Source organism: Neoarius graeffei, chromosome 6, assembly GCF_027579695.1.
Source record: "Neoarius graeffei isolate fNeoGra1 chromosome 6, fNeoGra1.pri, whole genome shotgun sequence".
In the NCBI taxonomy this organism is placed as follows: Eukaryota; Metazoa; Chordata; class Actinopteri; order Siluriformes; family Ariidae; genus Neoarius; species Neoarius graeffei.
This window is the reverse complement of record NC_083574.1, coordinates 24302990-24325241: the sequence shown is the minus strand read 5'-3', so window position 1 is coordinate 24325241 and position 22252 is coordinate 24302990. Positions and strand designations below refer to the sequence as shown.

The 22252-nt window shown below is 44.4% G+C and overlaps 1 protein-coding gene across 1 annotated transcript in view; it reads left to right on the top strand.

The window, feature by feature from the left end:
- The window catches only part of ints4 (integrator complex subunit 4), an 82191-nt gene that overhangs the window by 56631 nt on the left and 3308 nt on the right, over positions 1–22252 (top strand). Inside the window, exons 4-20 of the mRNA XM_060923475.1 lie at positions 5031–5137; positions 5305–5508; positions 6523–6573; positions 7034–7122; positions 7247–7367; positions 7455–7526; positions 8288–8462; positions 8563–8768; positions 15150–15292; positions 15418–15533; positions 17757–17890; positions 18665–18831; positions 18922–19015; positions 19268–19348; positions 19632–19762; positions 20991–21050; positions 21915–22074. Of these exons, the coding sequence (XP_060779458.1) occupies positions 5031–5137; positions 5305–5508; positions 6523–6573; positions 7034–7122; positions 7247–7367; positions 7455–7526; positions 8288–8462; positions 8563–8768; positions 15150–15292; positions 15418–15533; positions 17757–17890; positions 18665–18831; positions 18922–19015; positions 19268–19348; positions 19632–19762; positions 20991–21050; positions 21915–22074 (2111 nt within the window). The remainder of the gene's footprint in view (positions 1–5030; positions 5138–5304; positions 5509–6522; positions 6574–7033; positions 7123–7246; positions 7368–7454; positions 7527–8287; positions 8463–8562; positions 8769–15149; positions 15293–15417; positions 15534–17756; positions 17891–18664; positions 18832–18921; positions 19016–19267; positions 19349–19631; positions 19763–20990; positions 21051–21914; positions 22075–22252) is intronic.

Here is a 22252-nt window from a genome sequence, read left to right as displayed (position 1 = left end):
ACAGGTGTTGTTCCTAATTCTTTAAAAACTGCAGCCATCACGCCTGTAATAAAAAAATCTGGAGCTGCAGTGGATGATTTTAAAAACTACTGCCCTATTTCAAACCTTCCCTTCATATCCAAGCTGCTAGACCACACAGCTCCAGGACCACATGACGGCGTGTAGCCTGTGGGAGGAACTGCAGTCTGGCTTCAGGGCTAAACATAGCACAGAAACGGCCCTTGTGAAGGTCGTCAACGACCTACTGATAGCTGCTGACACAGGACACTTCAGCATCCTCCTGTTGCTCGACCTGACTGCTGCATTTGACACGGTTTGACACAACACTCTACTTACACGGCTAGAAACTCTTCTGGGCATCACTGGCACTGCACTTTCCTGGTTTAGGTCTTATCTCACGGGTAGGGAACAGTTTGTCTCCATTGGTGATTTCCGGTCCCCTAGTGCACCCCTCCTCCATGGTGTTCCCCAAGGTTCTGTTCTAGGCCCCCTGCTCTTCATCATCTACATTTTCCCCCTGGGTTACATCCTCCGCCAGCATGGCCTACACTTTTACTGCTATGCTGATGACACACAAATTTACATTCACTCTAAACCCTCTCACTCACTTCCCCTTTCACAACTGTCCACCTGTCTCAATGATATAAGCAACTGGATGACACACATGGCCACTACCCTTTTTCAGCTCACTTCAGCTCGCTTCAGCTCACTTCAGCCCGACACGGCTCGCGTTTCGACTATCTAAGAACAGCACGACTCAGCTCGCTTCAGCCCTGCTCAGCCCCCCAAACTCGCACGGTTTTGGAGTGGGGCTGAAGCGAGCCAAACCGAGCTGAGTGGGGCTAGGGGCGTGAGGAGACACTCCCCTGTGCACTGATTGGTGAGGAGGAGTGTCCTCACATGCCCACACACGCCCCGCGAGCACGCTGGGATCTGTAAACACCGTAAACCCGGAAGAAGGAGAATTACGAATTACGAGAATTTCTGAAGCCTTATGCGCCTCGCCTCATCTATGCGCTCTTGCCAGTATCTGTTGGCGTTGTCGGTGACAACAAGCCACAGCACCAAGACCAGCAACACTAATGACACCATGTCCTCCATGTTTATTGTTTACTCTCCAGGTCGTGAGACTGCCGCTTAAAAGCTCACTGATGTCACTGTTTGCGCCGCCTAACGACATCACCTGACGTCCACCCACTTTCGCTAACTCCACCCAATGTGTCCACCCACTTCCAGCCAGCACGGTTCAGCGCAGTTGTAGTCGAAATGCAACTCCAACAGCCCCGCTCAGCTCGACTCAGCCCAACTCAGCACGGCACGGCTCAGCCCAACTCAGCCGCGTTGGTAGTGGAAAAGCGGCATTAATTTTCTAAAACTCAACCATACCAAGACAGAAGCCATAGTCATTGCCACTCCGGCATTGCTGAAAAAGTTAAACACTACACAGTTTTCCATTCCTGGCTACTTCACCACTACCTCATCTGAAGTAAAAAAAAACCTGGGTGTCATTATCGATTCTGTTCTCTCCTTTGACTCACATATAAAACATATCACTAAAACTGCATTTTTTCATCTTAAAACCATCTCCAAACTCCGCCCTTCTCTCAGCCTCACTACTGCAGAGACCCTCGTTCATGCTTTCATCACCTCTAGACTTGATTATTGCAATGCCCTGCTCATTGGTCTTCCGGCTAAATCTATCAACAGATTACAATACATCCAAAACTCTGCAGCTAGACTACTCACACACACCAGACCTTGGCATCACATGACACCCATCCTCCATCAATTACACTGGCTTCCTGTTCAATATCGCATCCAATTCAAAATTCTCCTGCTTGTCTACAAGGCCCAACACAACCTAGCACCCACATACCTCACTAGTCTCCTTAACCCATACCTACCCACTCGCACTTTACGCTCCTCTGACATGCTTCTTTTGTCCATCCCCTCCACGAACCTCCGCTCCATGGGTGACGGGGCATTTAGTGTTGCCGGCCCTAAACTCTGGAACAACCTCCCACTTTCACTGAGACAATGCACTTCCCTTTTGTCATTCAAATCCACGCTCAAAACTCACCTCTTCAGCCTTGCTTTCCCTGCACAATGATATCTTATTGATTATTATTTTATCCCTTTTATTTTATTTTATTTGCTTCTTTCTCTGATTTTATTTTGTATCATGATACAATGCCTTTTACCATGTACTTATTGATTTTTATTTTTATTTTCCTTTTACATATATTACTGACCTGTATTTTTTTATTGTTTTATTACCCATCTTGCTATTGTTTTAACATTCTAGTATTTTAACATTCTGTACTGTAAAGTGTCCTTGGGTACCTTGAAAGGCGCTACAAATAAAATGTATTATTATCTCATCTCATCTCATCTCATTATCTCTAGCCGCTTTATCCTTCTACAGGGTCGCAGGCAAGCTGGAGCCTATCCCAGCTGACTACGGGCGAAAGGCGGGGTACACCCTGGACAAGTCGCCAGGTCATCACAGGGCTGACACATAGACACAGACAACCATTCACACTCACATTCACACCTACGGTCAATTTAGAGTCACCAGTTAACCTAACCTGCATGTCTTTGGACTGTGGGGGAAACCGGGGCACCCGGAGGAAACCCACGCGGACACGGGGAGAACATGCAAACTCCACACAGAAAGGCCCTCGCCGGCCATGGGGCTCGAACCCAGGACCTTCTTGCTGTGAGGCGACAGCTCTAACCACTACACCACCGTGCCGCCCTGTATTATTATTATTATTATTATTATTAAATGTGCAGTCCCTGAGTTCAGTGTGCGAATGAATGTTGAGAGTATGTGTGTGTGTGTTGGGGGGGGGGGGGGGGGGGGACTGTGAGGGTGACTTGATGTCAGATGCTGAAGGGGGGGCAGGGGGGTGTACGGGCAGAATCTGTGGCAGAGGGGGGAGGACGGGCAGAACAGGGAGGGAGTTGAGACTCCTGACCTCCTGGTGAAAGAAACTGTCCTTGAGCCTGCTGGTTTTGGCCCGGAGACTCTGCAGTCTCCTCCCCGACGGTAGCAGGCTGAAGAAGCTGTGAGATGGGTGGGTGGGGTCACCTGCAATCCTGATGGCTTTGCAGGTGAGGCGGGAGTTATAGATATCCATAAGAGAAGGGAGAAAGATACCAATGATCCTCTCAGCTGCTCTCACAATGCGCTGCACAGTCTTGCAGCAGGACACGGTGCAGGCGCCGTACCACACGGTGATGCAGCTGGTCAGGATGTTCTCGGTGGTGCCTCTGTAGAATGTATGCATGATCGGGGCTGGGGCTCTTGCTCTCCTCAGTTTGCGGAGGAAGTACAGACGCGGTTGGGCTTTTTTGGCCAGTGATGCAGTGTTGTTGCTCCAGGACAGGTCTTCATAGATGTGCACACCCAGAAACTTGGTGCTGCTCACCCTCTCCACTGCAGCACCGTCGATAGTTAGTGGAGCATGCTGGGTGTGCGCTCTCCTGAAGTCCACAACAATCTCCTTTGTCTTCTCCACGTTCAGGCGGAGATTGTTGTCCTTGCACCACATGGCCAAGCGGCTCACCTCACTCCTGTAGATTCTCATTGCCACTGTTGATGAGACCCACCACAGCCGTGTTGTCCACAAACTTAATGAAGAGGTTGGAGCTGGATGTTGGTGTGCAGTCGTGGGTCAGCAGAGTGAAGAGGAGGGGGCTCAGCACACATCCTTGGGGGGCCCCCATGTTCAATGTGATGGTGCTGGAGGAGTTGCTGCCGACCCGTGCAGCCTGTGGTCTCCCCGTCAGGAAGTCCAGCAGCCAGTTGCACAGGGAGGTGTTGAGTCCCAGCTGGTCCAGTTTATGAATGAGCTGCTGAGGAATGATTGTGTTGAATGCTGAGCTAAAGTCTATGAACAGCATTCAACTATTATTGGTACCCTTGCATTTAATACTTTGTACAACCTCCCTTTGCCAGTAAAGCAGCACTGAGTCTTCTCCTATAACATTTTATAAGGTTGGAGATACAGAGCAGGGCATCTGAGACCATTCTTCTTTACACAATCTCTCCAGATCATCCAGGGTCCTTGGCCCTCTCTTGTGTACTGCTCTTCAGCTCACCCCACAGGTTTTCACTGGGGTTTAGGTAGGGCACTGAGATGGCCATGACAGAAGCTTGATTCTGCACTTAGCTAACCATTTTTGTGTTGATTTGGACATATGCTTCGGATCACTGTCCTGCTGGAAGATCCAATGACAACCCAGTTTTAGTTTCCTGGCAGAGACAGCCAGATTTTGATTTAAAATGTCCTGGTATTTTATGGCGTCCATGATGCCATGAACCCTAACAAGGTTTCCAGGGCCTTTGGAGGAAAAACAGCCCCAAAACATCACAGAACCGCCACCATATTTTACAGTTGGGATTGGGTTCTTTTCATTCTAGCCATCCTTCTTTTTATGCCAAACTCACCTTGAGTGTTTATTGCCAAAAAGCTCCATTTTTGTTCCATCAACATATAGAACATGATTCCAGTCCAGGTTTGTGATTAACTGACAGAAAAGGCCATCAGACCTGGCATACCTTCCAAATAATCTGTTAGCATGGAGGTGGCGTCTGACGGTAGTTTTGGAGACTTGGAAACCCCAAGATTATACTTTTTTTTTTTTCTTGTAATTCAGCAATAGTGATCCTTAGGGATTTTTTTTGTCTCTATTACCATCCTCCTCACTGTACATGGGGACAAAATAAACTTGGATGGAGGGCACTGTACATCAGTGTAAGCAGTTGATTGTCCTTTGTCAGTGTATCTCTGTATGGATTTGGAAGTGTGTGCAAACCTCCGTGTAGATTTGGAAATCTTTTAGCTTTAGATGGGGCTCTTCTAGAATTATTGTTTCAGATACTGACCATAATCTTGAAAGAAAGCTGCAAAATATGGATTGTTGGATCTGTTCTAGATTTATGAAATATATGGAATTTCAGATGCTTGTGAGAGTATTTTATGGATATTGCTCCAGATCTTGACTTTCCTTTTTGCTTTTAGAGTCTAACCAGGTGTTGGCACAGCTGCTTGACACTCTGCTGGTCGTTGGCACACAGCTGCCAGACAACATGGCAGTCACTCAGAGACTCTCTGAAGTAGCATGCAAGGTAACATGTTTTATATTATTTTAAATAGAACACAGACAATTGTGCCAATCCCAGTTTGATTGGAGTAAGTATTTTGTTAGAAAATACCCATCATCTAGTACTGTCATTTTAAAACTCTACCATCTAAAAAGACCCAGTTTTGTCATCTATGCTTCTCCTTTATTCAGCACCTTCAAAGCACTTATTTTGGGGTGCGCAATAAGTGTCTACAGCTCCTTGGCTGCTTGGGTTCTGTCGACAGACCTCTGAATAAAGAGAGCGAGGCAGTACCAGGCACTTCCACCACACCCATAAGGGACGTCCAGAGTCTCATCAGTGATTACTTCAGTGACCAGGACCCCCGAGTTCGCACAGCAGCCATTAAAGCTATGGTGAGCCTCATTAGTGTTGCATTAGCCCTTCAGCTTTGTGACCTTACAGGCACAATGGTCATAAATTGGTGATATGGAGCTTTAGAAGCTGATGATAGTATTTGAACATGAATTTTGTATTTAAATATTTGTTCTACACAAATGGCTCATTTCTTCAGTGATGTTAACCAATCAAGGCTTATGCTGCGTTTGAAATTATTGCATTTTCTACATAGATAACAAGCTATATGTCGGAAACTGTTTAAAAGTAAAGAAGTGCTACTTTGTTGAAAAAAAAAAAAAATCTCAACTTGGAAATCCAACTCAGAAAACCTGGAAGATCTCCTAAACCCGAGTTTACCACATGACGCCAAATCAACATGGCTGTTCACATCAACAACAAAGTGCTACTTTGTTGACTGTTGTTGATGTGAACAGCCATGTTGATTTGGCGTCATGTGGTAAACTCGGGTTTAGGAGATCTTCCAGGTTTTCTGAGTTGGATTTCCAAGTTGAGATTTTTTTTTTTTTTTTTTGGGGGGGGGGGTGTCTGAGGTTGGAAGTTTCTGTATCATTCTAGTTGCTTTGTTCATGCTATCTTTTTATCATGCTGGAAATCATTTGCAGCTAACCAAAGCTCCCAGCTTACCTCACTTAACTCTGCTTCATGTTTCTTCACCTCACTTCATGGACACGAGTGTTGCAGTTAACTGTAATTTGCTAAATGCTGGGTTTGATCACTGGGAAAGCATCTATATTTCCCTGGAAATCCTGGGTAGATTACATCTGATGACTTTTCCATAAAATCAGTATTTTTGAGATTTGTATTTCGGGTTCTGAATTTTTAAATCCCACAACTGGAAATGTATTAAATATTTTTATTTAAAGAATTTTATTGAATGAGACGTGTAGAATAGTCAAATATACAAAATTAATATTTAGATACATTTATTCCAATGTTATGGAGGTTCTAAGCTCCATAAAGTGTTTTAGTGTGTTGTATTCGACTGAGTTCCTCTTCTCTTGTGTCCTAAGCTGCAGCTGCACGAAAGAGGAATGAAACTCCAGCAGACGATATACAATCAGGTAAAAGTCTATTAATATACTGTATACAGGTTTATTATGGGGTGGCACGGTGGTGTAGTGGTTAGCGCTGTCGCCTCACAGCAAGAAGGTCCGGGTTCGAGCCCCGTGGCCGGCGAGGGCCTTTCTGTGCGGAGTTTGCATGTTCTCCCCGTGTCCGCGTGGGTTTCCTCCGGGTGCTCCGGTTTCCCCCACAGTCCAAAGACATGCAGGTTAGGTTAACTGGTGACTCTAAATTGACCGTAGGTGTGAATGTGAGTGTGAATGGTTGTCTGTATCTATGTGTCAGCCCTGTGATGACCTGGCGACTTTTCCAGGATGTATCCCGCCTTTCGCCCGTAGTCAACTGGGATAGGCTCCAGCTTGCCTGTGACCCTGTAGAACAGGATAAAGCGGCTAGAGATAATGAGATGAGGTTTATTATGCATGTTGGTTTTGAACTGACTTCTCTTTTGTCCTGCAGGCCTGCAAGCTCTTGAGTGATGACTATGAACAAGTGCGTTCAGCTGCTGTGCAGATGGTGTGGGTGCTCAGCCAGCTTTACCCTGAGAGGTGGACTAATATATTCTTTTAATACCGTGTCATGCGATTCATGGAGGTTCATCAATTTTTGATTGCATTATTTTCTGTTTGAAAGAATGTCGTTTCTTTTTTTTTCCTCCCTGATGTCATGCAGCATCGTCCCCATTCCCTCATCCAACGAGGAGATTCGGCTTATTGACGATTCATTCGGGAAGATTTGCCACATGGTCAGCGATGGGTCCTGGGTGGTGCGAGTGCAGGCTGCCAAGTTGCTTGTGGGTTTTTTGATTGATGGTTTAGTGAAGATTTTCCTGCATGCACTAAATATGTATTTTGTAACTCATTTGTGTTTTCTTATTCAGGGCTCCATGAAGCAGGTGAGCCCACACTTCCTGGAGCAGACACTGGACAAGAAGCTGATGTCAGATCTCAGGGTATGGACACATTTACAGTGTTCTCATGGTGTCATTTGTTCTTGTGCTGATAATTACTTTCACATAGATCCAAATCCTATGCTCTGATCACAGAATTATAGTTTCAGTTTAGTTTTGTTTATTTATTTAGTGCTTAATTATAGCATAGCTAATCCTAGCACTGGCAGTCTAGCAGTATAATAATAAATAAATCATATAAATGTGATAGCAGAATGTTAATAGTATGAAATATAATTGAAGTCAGACTATATCTTCTTCAGCTAGTTAGTCAATTAGATAAACATCTAATAAACGATGTAGCCTGCTCTTTAAATCTTGAAACATGTGCGTTCACAATGCAGGCCAACAATTGATTCCATACTGGAATAGTCCTAATAAAAAATGAGATTTTATCTGCGTTTATTCTAGCAGACACTTGTTGATAATTAAATTGGTGGTATAATTGTCCTGTTTCTAAAATTCAGTTTGTTTATTTATTTAGATACATAAAAAAGCAAATTAAAAAGAGAAAAGAAATAAACTAAGAGTTTCTGATTCACTGTGTGTAGTTTTGTTGTATGGACAGGATCAGAGTTTTGTTTCCTTACAGCGTGTTGCAATTACACAAGAATACTATTTGGCAATTCATTTGGCAATAACATTGATTATTATGCAAACAGTGCTCCAGCCTCCTCCCAAATGGAAAGAAAGGGCAGTGAAATGTATTTCAGAGTGTCCATGCTGCATTCATTATTGACCCATGTCTGCTCTTCACACTTTAGAGGAAGCGCACAGCACACGAGCGAGCCAAAGAGCTCTACGCTTCCGGAGAATTCTCCTCAGGCCGGAGATGGGCAGACGATGCTCCCAGAGAGAAAGTGGACACATCAGGTGTAAACCTGATCGACTCTGGAGCCTGTGGAGCTTTTGTACATGGACTCGAGGATGAGATGTACGGTGCGTATTCTAACCTTAAAGGGAGCTTCACTACATCAGAGTGTGCACTGTTGGAATACATTTACATGCATGTTCCTGTGTTTTGCTTTTTTCTTTGCAGAAGTGCGGATTGCGGCTGTGGAGGCCCTGTGTTCTCTGGCCCTGTCCTCTCCCAGTTTTGCAGAGAAGTGCCTGGACTTTCTGGTGGATATGTTTAATGACGAAATCGAGGAAGTTAGACTGCAGTCCATCCATGTGTTACGACAAATCTCCACTCACATCACACTGCGTGAGGACCAGCTGGACACAGTGCTCGCTGTACTTGAGGTACCACAAACACAGTATACACAATATATATATAATGTTGATTTTGAATTTTCTAGAACAGTAAAACCTACAGCTCATATCCTTATAAAACTGCACTAATTGTACCTGAGACTACTTTTTTTTTTTAAATGTTGAAACATTTCATTATTTTTAAGCTGTTTTTGGTCTACAGCATTTCTTTACGTGTGCCTAAGACTTTTGCACAGTACTGTATTTGTACAGTAAATTACACAACAGCTCTTTCCCATTTTAGATCTGTTTTTTGTGTGTGTTTGTAGCATTAGAGTTGTGTTACTTCCACTTAGGTTCAAGTAAAGTGTATTCCAGCTATTGTGCCCTCTGCTGTCTAAACAACACATTTACAGCTTGGACAAACTAAGAGATGACATGGCCTCAATCGCAAAAAAAAACATTAAAGGCATTTTGCAGACACTCTTATCCAGACCAATGTACAACAGGACCCTGACATACCCACAGCAGTGGGCAGCCTGGGGAGCAGTTGGGTGCCTCGCTCAAATGCACTTTAGCCATTCCTGCTGGTCCAGGGAATCAAACCAGCGACCTTTTGGTCCCAAAGCTGCTTCTCTAACCTTTAGGCCATGTCTTCCCCATAATTTTTGGGGACCAAATTTATGACCAAAGACATAAATTTCTAACAATTTATTGGCGCACAATATATTTTTACATGCCTAGTGACTTGTATAGTGGCTTGATGGCAAAAATGTGTGCAATTTTTGATATGGTGATTATAGTTTCTCTGAGGAAATGTTTGTAACATCACTTGCAAAAAAACATAACTTGCTGCATAAGGAATAAATTATGAAGGCACACGCTCTTATAGAAACATAACCAACAAGTGTTGCAAAACAAACCTCACCTGGTAGCACTTATGATGAATATGAAGGAAGATATCGCGAAAAAAATAGGTACCCTATGGGTACATGTGGCCACTGCTTATAAATAAAATTGTTTTCTGATACCATGTCCATACAGTAAATATAGCATATACACACTATGAGGCAGTAGCCACAAAAATTAAACGTAATCCAAAAATGAACAATTTAAAAATCACAGAAGTAAAATGCCAGGTGTCTGTACTTTTATATTATTCTACTCTTACCTCTTCCGGTTTTCGAAACTGAAACCTCCGAACCAAGGCTGACATACATATGCTGTCGCCATGACCGAAACTCTTATTTCCCAGAAATGGCCCGGCGCTAGAGCTCAGTGGAACGCACTTTCACTCTGTAATAAGCATAAACATGTCTGAAAGCGATTTCTTTAGTCTAGTCCATTTATTTCGAATGGTGAATCGAATTGTATACACTCACCGGCCATTTTAATCGGAACACGTGTATGCGCAGTGTGCGATCATTACACTGAGATTCTTACAGCACGATGACGTAGTGGCTAGTGCCTGTATATGAGGCAGTAGACACAACAGAAACTATTTTGACCTTTTTGGTGATCTTGACCGGATGACCCTCAAAATGTTGGAGGTTCTATTTGAGATCAATGTCCTGAAAGTTTCATGAAGATTGATCTAGCTGTTTTCCCATAATATAATTTACAAAAAAAAACAAAGAAACCCAACCAAAAACAATACCTCACTCCTGGACGGCTCCCCGGCCTGAGTCCCCACCGCCCGACTCAGGCCGGGGAGCCATCCGGCCTGAAGCCAACCCACCCCCCCGACGGGAGAGGAAGTCCGCCACGACCATCTGCGCCCTTGGCCTGTGGACCACCTCGAACTTAAATGGCTGGAGTGCCAGATACCAACGGGTGATCCGTGCGTTGGCATCCTTCATGCGGTGAAGCCACTGCAGGGGCATGTGTTCTGAACAGAGGGTGAAAGGGCACCCCAGCAGGTAGTAGCGGAGGGTGAGGACTGCCCACTTGATGGCGAGGCACTACTCTTCTATTGTGCTGTGGCAGCCTTCACGCACCGACAGCTTCCGGCTGATGTACAGCACTGGACGGTCCTCCACCTCCTGGGACAGAACAGCCCCCAGCCCCCTGTCCGACGCGTCCGTCTGCAAAACAAAGGGGAGAGAGAAGTCAGGGGAGTGTAATAGTGGCCCCCCACACAGTGCAGCTTTTACCTCTGAGAAAGTCCGCTGGCATTGCTCCGTCCACTGGACCGGATCTGGTGCCCCCTTTTGAGTGAGATCAGTCAGCAGGCTGGTGACGTCCGAATAATTAGGTATAAACCTATGATACTAGCCAGCCAGCCCCAGGAACTGTCTCACCCCCTTTTTGGTCTTGGGCCTCAGGCAGGCCGCAATTGCTGCTGTCTTCTTGATTTGGGGACGCACCTGCCCATTGCCCAAGTGGAAGCCCAGATACCATACTTCCACCCGCCCAATTGCACACTTCTTCGGGTTAGCTGTGAGACCCACTCGCTTCAGTGACCCAAGGACAGCCCTCAGGTGTTCTCGGTGTCACGGCCAGTCATTACTGTAAATAATGATGTCATCTAGGTATGCGGCCGCGTAGGTGGCGTGGGGGCGGAGGACCCTATCCATAAGCCGCTGGAACGTAGCGGGTGCCCCAAACAGCCCAAAAGGAAGTGTGACGAACTGGTGTAAGCCAAACGGTGTGGAAAAGGCTGTTCTCTCTCGGGATAGCGGAGTCAAGGGGATCTGCCAATATCCCTTTGTCAAATCCAGTGTCGAATAAAAACGAGCCATGCCTAGTCGATCGAGCAACTCATCAATACGAGGCATTGGGTATGCATCAAATTTAGACACTGCGTTGACTTTTCTACAGTCCACACAGAACTGGACCGACCCATCGGCCTTGGGCACCAAGACCACCGGGCTGCTCCAGTCACTGTGGGACTCCTCGACGATGCCCATTTCGAGCATGGCCTCGAGTTCTTCCCGAACCACCTTATTTTTGTGTTCGGGCAGTCTGTAAGGGCGGCTGCGCACTACTACCCCTGGGGGCGTCTCAATGTGGTGTTCTATGAGGTGGGTGTGGCCGGGCAGAGGCAAGAACACGTCAGAAAATTCTGTTTGCAACTGGGCGACCGCCACGAGTTGGGTCAGGGAGAGGTGGGCTCCACAGGGGACCGGAGCGGTGGGCGATGTCAATTTTCCTTTTTGAACCTCTGGCCCCAGCTCCGCCTTCTCTGGAACCACCGATACCAACACCACGGGGACCTCCTCGCTCCAAAGTTTTAACAGATTGAGGTGGTAAATCTGTAACGCCCCACCTCTGTCCGTTCACCTCACCTCATAGTCGACGTCCCCGACTCACCGTGTGACCTCAAAGGGTCCTTGCCACCTGGCGATTAATTTGGAGCTCGACGTGGGCAACAACACGAGTACTTTATCTCCTGGTGTGAACTTCCTAAGGCACGTGCCCCTGTCGTACAGATGGACTTGACGTTCTTGGGCCTGCCGCAAATTCTCCTGGGTTAAGTGCGTGAGGGTGTGGAGTTTGGCACACAGGTCGATAACGTACTGAATTTCATTTTTACTTGTTGAAGGTCCCTCCTCCCAATTTTCATGCAGCACATCTAGAATGCCATGTGGCTTACGCCCGTATAATAATTCGAATGGGGAGAACCCCGTGGAGGCTTGTGGGACCTTTTGCACTGCGAATAACAGGGGCTTGAGCTATTTATCCCAGTTGCATGTGTCCTCGCTTACAAATTTTTAAATTATGCTTTTGAGGGTGCGATTGAACCGTTCAACTAAGCCATCTGTTTGTGGGTAATAAATGCTGGTGCGGATAGGCTTAATTCCCTAGTAACCCATACAGTTCGCGCAGTGTGCGTGACATAAACCTAGTGCCTTGATCAGTCAGAATCTCTTTGGGGATTCCGACTTGGGAGATGATGCGGAAGAGCTCTTCTGCAATACTACGTGCTGAGATATTGCGAAGGGGCACTGCTTCCGGATATCGCGTTGCATAGTCCACCAGAACGAAAATAAAGCGATATCCTCATGCTGACCGATCTAATGGCCCGACGAGATCCATCCCAATTCTTTTGAACGGGGTCTCGATTAATGGCAGAGGGCACAAAGGCGCTTTTGGAATGGCCGCGGGATTTACTAACTGGCAGTCGCGGCATGCCGTACACCACCTACGGACATCGCCGCGAATCCCTGGCCAATAGAAACGGGCCATTATTCAGGCTAGTGTCTTATCCTGCCCCAAGTGTCCGGCCATGGGATTAAAGTGAGCCTCCTGGTTTATAAGTTCCCAGCGTCTCTTTGGGATTAAAAGCTGAGTTATCGGTTCTTTAGTCTGAGTGTCCTGCGTCACTTGGTATAACCTATCCTTAATAGGGGAAGGACGGTGTGGCGTTTGGCTGGAGCGTTTGACCATCGATTACTCTCACTTGGTCAAACGCATGCCGCAGAGTCCCGTCCCATGACTGCTCTAACAGGAAATCCGCGAGGGAATCCCCGAGAGAGGGAGGAGGAGCAGGCTGCTCCTCTGACGCTGTGATGACGTAGACGGCTCTGTGACCGCTGCTCCCGCCAATGCCACACCGGGACCTTCCCCCGCTAAACTATGGCAGGCCCCACTCTTCACTAAATGAGTCATTAATACCCCAAATCCTGGCCAATCAGTCCCCAAAATTATCGAGTAGGTAAGGCGAGGATTAACCGCCGCCTTTACTCGAAATTTCTCCCCTCGAAATAGAATGTGGACCGACACTAAAGGGTAGTTGTGAACATCCCCATGCACACCTTCATTGATTGTGCTCTCCCCAATGCCTCGTCTTGCACCAGGCTTTGGTGGATTGAGGTCTGATTACAGCCGGAGTCCACCAAAGCCTGATACGTATCCCCTTGGATACTCACCAGTATGTGATATGCTCCGGCCCGATCGAGGGTGGTCCCTGGTGCGTCGGGGATCCGGACCACCGCACCCACCTCCGTCGCCGAGCACTGATGCTGGAGGTGCCCCGGTTCCCCGCAGCGCCAGCATACCGACCCAGGCTCTCCCTCTGCACCGGTGTTCCAGAGTTCACTCACCTGAGGGGGGGAAGACACAGACACGGAAGTAGGAAACAGTAGGGCACCGCGGGTGCGGCGGGCTGGCTGGGGTGGAGCCGGCCCCCGCCTCCGCGGTGGGGGAACGGGGCGAGGACGAGGAACAGAGGGAGAGAGAGAGGGGAGAAGAGGGGACATGCCATCCTGCCATTGGAACAGCCGCCATATGGTCCTCCGCCAGCTTGATGGCCCGATCTAGTGACGCCGGGCGATGGCACTGGACCCACTCCGCCGTTCCTTCCGGAAGTCGGGCGACGAATTATTCCAGCGCCACCAGGTCAATGATTCCCTCAGCGTCGTGGTTGTCGGTCCTCAGCCACCGCCGGCAGGCGTCCCGGAGCTGCTGGCCAAATGTAAATGGCCGGCCGACCTCCTCCTCCAAGCACAACACGCGGAAGTGCTGCCGCTGCTGCTCCGGTGTGCACCTCACACGTTGGAGGACAGCCTTGCGGAGGTCGGCGTAGACCAGCCGGCTGTCGGCGGGGAGCTGTAGCGCAGCCAGCTGCGCCTCGCCCATTAGCAGGGGGAGGAGGTGCGCCGCGCGCTGCTCCACCGGCCAACCCCCCGCCTCTGCTGCCTGCTCAAAAAGAGCGAGGAAGGCTTCGGGGTCGTCCTGCGGACCCATCTTCGTTAGGGTGAGGTGGGGGGGGTCCGTGATGGCGGACCCTGCCGACGCGAGCAGGTGCCGGAACGCCTGGCGATCTTCCTGCTGCGCCAGCACCAGGGCTTCGAACCGTTGTTCTTGCTCCTTCCGGAGGGCAACCAGTGCCTGGTGCTGGCTCTGTTGGGCTGTGGTGAGGGCATGGACCAGGTCCTTGAAGGGGGAGGACTCCATGGGGCTGTTGTCTTCCACACTCCGAGTCCCGGGTTTCGGCACCACTGTAGCAAGAGTTCTAGATGGGTGGAGCACAGAAGCACGGCAGGCCAGAACTGAGTTCTCAAAAACTCTTTTATTTTAGCTTTTCAGCTTTTATATTCACACTCTCACATACACACACGCACGCACACAAGCGTCCAGGTTGGGGGAGGGTTCTCTTCCTTTGCTCTCCCTCTCCTCTTTATAGGGCACGGTCACTGGGGAAGACACACAAACACAGGTTAATTCCCATCAGGTGTAGTGATTCTGCCACTTACCTTCCCTAACTCCGCCCTCCATTCACAGACTGATGCTTGACCACGCCCCCACTGCCAGATAAATATTTTGTGCACTTCTGTTTATTTGTATATACAGTAAAGAGACTGATAAAGCAATGCTGGATTTACTGTATTTGGTAATAATCTTGTGAATTGTATACTGTCAAATATCTATGAAGATCAGAAAAAGATGGCTTTTGGCTGATCATATGATAAAGGAACTTTGTGCGTTCAGGATTCATCACGGGACATCCGAGAGGCTCTGCATGAGTTGTTGTGTTACACGAACGTCTCTACTAAAGAGTGTATCCAGCTGGCCCTGCTGGAACTGCTGAAGAACCTCGCCAAATATCCAACTGACCGCAACTCAGTTTGGAAGTGAGCGTACAAACTATTTCTGTACCGCAATGCAATTAGCACTAAGTAGTGATTTCTTTGTTTTTAAAAATGCCTCTTGTGCCCGTTTTACATCATGCTTCATCTTTCTTCATTCCCCCATGCAGATGTTTGAAGTTTCTAGGAGCTCGTCACCCCACTCTGGTGTTGCCCATTGTCCCCGAGCTACTGAGCACACACCCATATTTCGACACTCCTGAGCCAGACATGGATGATCCTGCATGTATCCTGCTTGGTTCAGGTCCATTTTCTTTGTGTTGTTATGTCATTTGTTTATTCAAAGAAGACAAAAAATACAGAATAGTGAAATTCTAGAAAAAAAATTCCCCCCTCTAAAGTACTTTTCAGTCTATTTCATTTGAAGTGCATCTGGCTTTTTTTCCCCCTTTTGGGGGAGGCGGGGGGAGTCAGCGAAGTAATGTATTTGTTTTACTTTGCAGTAGACATACAATGATTTAACCTAATTCACAATTCGTTTTGGTTAACGATATTGGGTTCACAATTTGATTCTCTCTCTCTCTCTCTCTCTCTCTCTCTCTCTCTCTCTCTATATATATATATATATATATATATATATATATATATATATATATATATATAATGTGTGTGTGTGTATGTATGTGTGTATATATATATATATATATATATATATATATATATATATATATGTATGTATGTGTGTATATATAAATTTTTTTATTAAATGAAGGAAATTTTATTACCAAAAAATGCAGCATTTATTTTCCTATTCTTTATCAACTTAAATGTTCCTTTTGCTATATTAAAAAAATACTGGTTTTATTTTCTTAATAATCAACAATAATTATTTACCCACATTTGTAAAGGTTAGAGTAAAATATAATAGCCTATTAACTAAAATATCCCTTTTATTAAAAATGAAAAAGTTAATAACAAAGGCCTTAAACTTTTATGAATATTTGCTTCTCTTTTCTTCAGCTTTCAGCAGTCTCTGAAGAGAGAGCTCTGATTTCTTGTTAAATCTATTTGTACAGTCAATTGCACAACAGCTAATTCTCATTTTAGGTCTGGGGTTGTTTTTTTTGTGTGTGTGTGTCTGTGTGTGTGTGTTTCCGCAGCAGTAGAGCTGTATTACTGAGGGTGAACTCTCATGTATTCCCATTATTGTGCCATCTGATGTCTCAACAGTGCAATTATAGCTAGGAAAAATGAAGAGATTACACAGCCTGATGATCGCGATTTTATTTTTTACTTCATCGATTTGAATCATCATAAATTTGTATTACAATTTATCATCGCACGATATATCGTTATGTGCCTACTTTGTAGGGCTGTAACAATATGCGTATCAAAATCGAAATCGCGATACGCAGAGCCACGATCCGTATCGCGATATAAGAAGGCAGAATCGCGGTACACCCTTTCAAACTTCTCCTCAGCCCAAAAACAGAGGCGCTTCCAAACTTCAATTTATGAATACTTTACTTTTTATTTAAATTACATTTTAAACTTACTTAAATTACTTTTATTTTTTTATATCTATTAGTAAGTCGTTTTTTCGCCGACCTGCGACAATCTTCTGCGAGTCACGCAACGTCCACACTCGCCACTGGCAGAGCATTCATTTCTTTTAAGCGGTCGCCATTCTGGTTGCGACGCGGGGAGCGAATCTGTAAACAAGCAGCTCATTGGCTGGCTAGGTGTGCCACAAGCCAATCACAATCACTTGACCGGAAAGGCATGCAGTGTTGCCAGATTGGGCAGGTTTAGGTGCTTTTTGGCTGGTTTTGAACATATTTTGGGGTGGAAAATGTTAGCAATATCTGGCAACACTGAAGGCATGTCTGCTTGGGCGGAAGCCTTCTGCGGCAGTTACATTTTGACACGTGAGCAATGCTTCACCATAAAAATTCCGTAATTTCCATCTGTTTTCCGCGATCACAGAAAATCATTGGCCCTATGAGAGTGAGACAGTGAGAGAGCCACCCCCCCTCCCCCCCAAAAAAAAATCTTAACGGATTTACACGATTTGGAAAAATGACTTTTTCAGAACCGAAAAAACCAGAGCTTCCGGCTCAACAGTATTATTTTGAGAAATAAAACAATCTTTGGATATACATTTGTTCATTTTTGCATACATATTACTCATTCTGCAGTGGTCTGAATTATTTGTTATTAAATAGTTAATGTAAGTAAGTAAATGTTAATAAGTCAAATTTACTACTTTAAAAAAACATTTTTAAAAAAATCGTGGGCGTATCGAATCGTGGGTCAAAAATCGCGATACGAATCGAATCGTGAGTTGGGTGTATCGTTACAGCCCTACTACTTTGTAGTACATCTCATTTCTGAGTACATTCTATTCTATGCCAGAATGGGTTTAATTATGGGTTCAATAAAATACATTGAAGCAAAACATAATTCATAACCTTTTCATAGTGATTTTTCCTGATGTGAGTTTCATCAGACATTGCTGTTTTAGTGCTGGTGTTTAATGCAGCGAAGTCTTGTCCCACCATGCCAGCCCTGTTCTCAGACCACACGTTCCGGCACTATGCCTACCTGCGTGACAGCCTATCACACCTGGTGCCTCAGCTCAGGGTAAGATTTTGACAATTTTTAAAAAATAATTTCCATTAAGGCATCATTATATTCCTATTATCATGTCATTCACTGTGTCCAAAATCACTCGCTATATCGTGAGTTCGCCATTTTGTAGTGCTGTCCAAATGTATAGTGAGAATTATTACACCCTATATAGTGGACTCATAGTATCCCACAATGCACTGTGAAAAGTACTGTACAACCGATGGTCAAGCAATATATACCATCATGCACTGCAGTCACGCTGAAGGGGGGGGAGTGTGTTGGGGTGAATGGATGGAGGAAGAAACGCGTTATAAACCGACATTCAAGTACAATTAAAATAGTAAGAGAACAGAAAAAATAAATAGAATAAGCAGATAAATACAAGAATAAAAGTTAATGAGGAATTAATCAAAAGCCTCATTTTATTTAATAAAAGGCAGCAGCAAAGAAGAAAATATTCAGCCTTGATTTAAAAGAACTGAAAGATGCAGCAGACACAAAGTACTTTGTATTTATTAACGTTGGAAATACGCTCAGTATAATATGTATCAAATGTGTATTTTGAAAACCCACCAGCCAACTGATCTGGCATGTTTTAATTGTATGACAGTAATAATGTAAATATCGGCACAGTGGAGTAATGTCCAAAAGTGTTTGTTTTTTTTTCATTTTACCAATGAGCTCACTATATAGGATTCCCTATGTAGTGAGTAAGGAGTAGTGAGTGAGTGATTTCGGACACAGCCATTGTCTTTCTCTTTGATGTGATCTTGCCTCCACTTTCAGTTACCAGGCAGGAAGCAGATGGCAGCTCTGGGCTTGGACTCCTCAAGAATGGAGTCTTGCAGCCTGGAGTCAGCGCAGCAGTTTCTCCAGGAGAGCCTGGCTCGAGTCAACATCCTGCATAACCTAGATTCACCTGGAGCTCAGGACCTGCTTGACTTTACCATCAGGTCTGAAACACAGCTTAATACTTGGTCAGTCACCTGTGGCTGTTTTGATTTAGCGTTCGCTTTTGTTTATCCCATCTCTTCCTCACACAGAGACCTGCAGAGGCTTGGGATGCTGCAGACGGAGCTGGCTGGAACTGCAGATTTTTGCGCAACATACCTGTGCTGTCAGCTTCTACTTATGAAGGTGGGTTAAGCATTAAGTTAGTACAGCCCTAAGCTCTGGAATTCTGTACCTGATAAAAATATTTTAATCTTTTTGTTTGTTTGTTTCATCTCTTTTGGATTTTATATTTTTACTTGCGCTGTCTTTTCCCTTATACCTTGAACTCCGTGTAAGTAAAAGTCCTACAAAAGAGCTTGGTCATTTTCAGTGATGATACCAATGCATTTGGAAGATTTGAGAAAACTGTATGGTAATTTCATTTTTACACATCAGGCTCTACAAGAGAAACTGTGGAACATGGCTGTGCCTCTGTGTCTGAAGCAGAATGCTATGGCATCAACTGCTGCACAACAGGTACCAACACACATGTGCACGCACTGCAAAGAACAATAAAATGTTTAATATAGCCAAATTTAATGTACCAGTAGATGATTACTGTATATTCAGATTTTTCACCCTTACCTGCCTGAAATCATCAAATAAAACAAAATGAAGCTGAATATAAACTTAAATGTAATATAAAAATATAAATATATTTTCTCTTATGTTGGTATAGATTTGTTTGTCCTCTGTGAATATTGAATATGTGTGTGTGTGTGTATGTGCGTGCGTGCACGTGTGCACGCGCGCATATTAGATTCTGGAAGAGACATATAAGCTGGAATTCTTGTACAGTGGACTGGAGACACGTCAGGTGGCAACTATTCATAATGTGCGACTGCAAGCCAAGGCACTACAACTCGTTCTTACTGCCCGCACCAAACAAGGGTCAGCACTGTTAACACACACTTGACTATCAGGAAGGAATGTATAACACTCCTAAGACAATATCAAATGATTGCACATATATTTTACATTGTATAAAAGTCTGAGGCATCTATCTATCTATCTATCTATCTATCTATCTATCTATCTATCTATCTATCTGTCATTTATTAATAAATAACAAACAAACTTTGTTATAGATTTCTATTTTATGACTTCTTCATTATCAAATCAGTACAAAAGCATTTTAGAATTCCAAACATTTATTTTCCATCACAAAATTAAATGCTACAGGGAAAAAAAAGTTTGTATCTGAGCAGCATATTACATAAGATACCAGATTTTTTCAGATTAAAAAGAAAACATAATGAAGGCTACTGGATTTTGCTGCAAAATTAAGAAGCAAATGTGACAAAGTGTCCAGAAGAACTGTGGCTGGTTCTGCAAGATGCTCAGTAAAACCTACAGCTCATTTCCTTATAAAACTGCACTCTTTTTACCTGAGACTACTATTTTAATGCTTTAAAAAAGGGTCATCTCACACGAAATATTGACTTTTTTTCATTTATTATGGCTTACTGCTGTTTATTGTATTTTTTTAATGTTGAAACATGTCATTTCATTATTTTTAATCAATTTTTGATCTACAACATTTCTTTATATGTGCCTAAGACTTTTGTACAGTACTGTAAATCTTTGTGTAATCTGCAATCTTGTACATGAAAGGTATGTTTAAAGCAGCCACAGTTCAATGTGATTCAGTGCTTCATAATTTAGCATTGTGCAAACATTTTGATTTTAAACAATTAGTTTTGAGGCTCAAGAGACCACTTTCTCTTGACTGGAATTGAAAGTCTACACATATTGAACTTGTTTACAGCATTCATCCATCTTCAGGAAATGCTTTGTTCTGGTCAGGGACACTATGGTTTGAATTACATTTTGGGAACCAGTTAAGTTAATTAGAAAACATTGTGGGCAGGATTGGGATTAAAAAAAACAAACAAAAAAACAGTCCGATACGTACTTCTACATTGGGGGAAAGAAGCACGGTGCCAAGGAACATTGTTACTTCACTGATTTGGAGCCCAATGGACTGGTTCAGTCACCATCACCTCCTAACTTTTGCAGAGCCACAACAGGGTGTAATCAATGCAGCTGTATTGTCAGTGTTCAAAAATAAAAATTGAATGTAACCATGGAATCATACTGGCCCGCTTTTCTTTAACAGGGCTGAACCACTTCTTGGACTGTGTGAGAAGTTCCTCCAGGAAGTGGAGTCCTTTCAGAGGTATGATACATAACAGTGAAATGAAGTGTCACAGCTGTGCTGCAGATTCACTCTCTGTGAACTCAGCACTGACTGGTGAGGTAGGGTGTGAATAAATTGTACATGGCAACAGTCACTATTTGTTGTATACCTATAAAATCCACTTGTATGATGACCACAGATAATAAAATGGCCAATGAGTGAAGCAACAAGTTAGGTGAACAGGTGGGACTGGCAGCTCAATGAATGTCACTGTGTTAACAGTAGTAATTATGAGTATGAATTTGCTCAAATGTTGGAGATTAATTTTCCCAAACAGCAGCTGTGGCAGTCGTTCTGACTGAAAGGCAGATCACAGGTTTATATTAAATGTTCTTGTTATAATGTCTATAGTAACAGCTTATTCACAGGGACTTGTATGGTGGATGCTCCACATACTCCAAGTTTAATAATAAACAGATATAAAAAATAATGTTTTATTAATAATAATAAACAGATATAAAAAATAATTTAACAAAGAAAAAGATACAGCCATTGATAAGGTGAAGTTTTCTGTAAGGAGATATTCGTTTAAAATTTGTGGAAGGATTCTCCAGTGTCAGCTCTTTGTAACGGTCAGAAGGTTTTCTGCCACTGGAGTCTTGAGAACAGAGGAAGAAGTTAGTCTTCTTAACTTTGAGAGAGGAAAAACAGAGAGCCTCTTTATAGCTGGTGTAACATCATTGATAATAAGAATGAAGTAAATCTCATGGATGGTGCACGACGTTTAAATGTGACAAACTTAGAAAATAGTCAACTTTCTTAATCACCTTACGATGCTTAACAGCACACCCCGATATTTCTGTTTGCCATTCCATCAAATCTAAACAGCCTTCTTTTGCACAGGCTCTTCATGACCGAGCTGCCCCACCTTCAGGACAGTTTTGTGGAGAAGCTTCTAGAACTGATGCCCAGACTCGTAGCCTGCAAACCACTGGACTTAGTGAAGATCCTCCAGACCACTCTGAGACAGAGCAGATTCACTCACCTCAAACTCCCCGAGCAGGTCTGTTCATTCACATCAAAGTGTTTGTTTAGAAGAAAAATTGTTGCAGCAAATATTTATTTTCTACAATGTGTTTCTAAGGCCAAGTTTACATTAGACCGTATCTGTCTCGTTTTCTTCGCGGATGCACTGTCCGTTTACATTAAAACGCCGGGAAACGGGAATCCGCCAGGGTCCA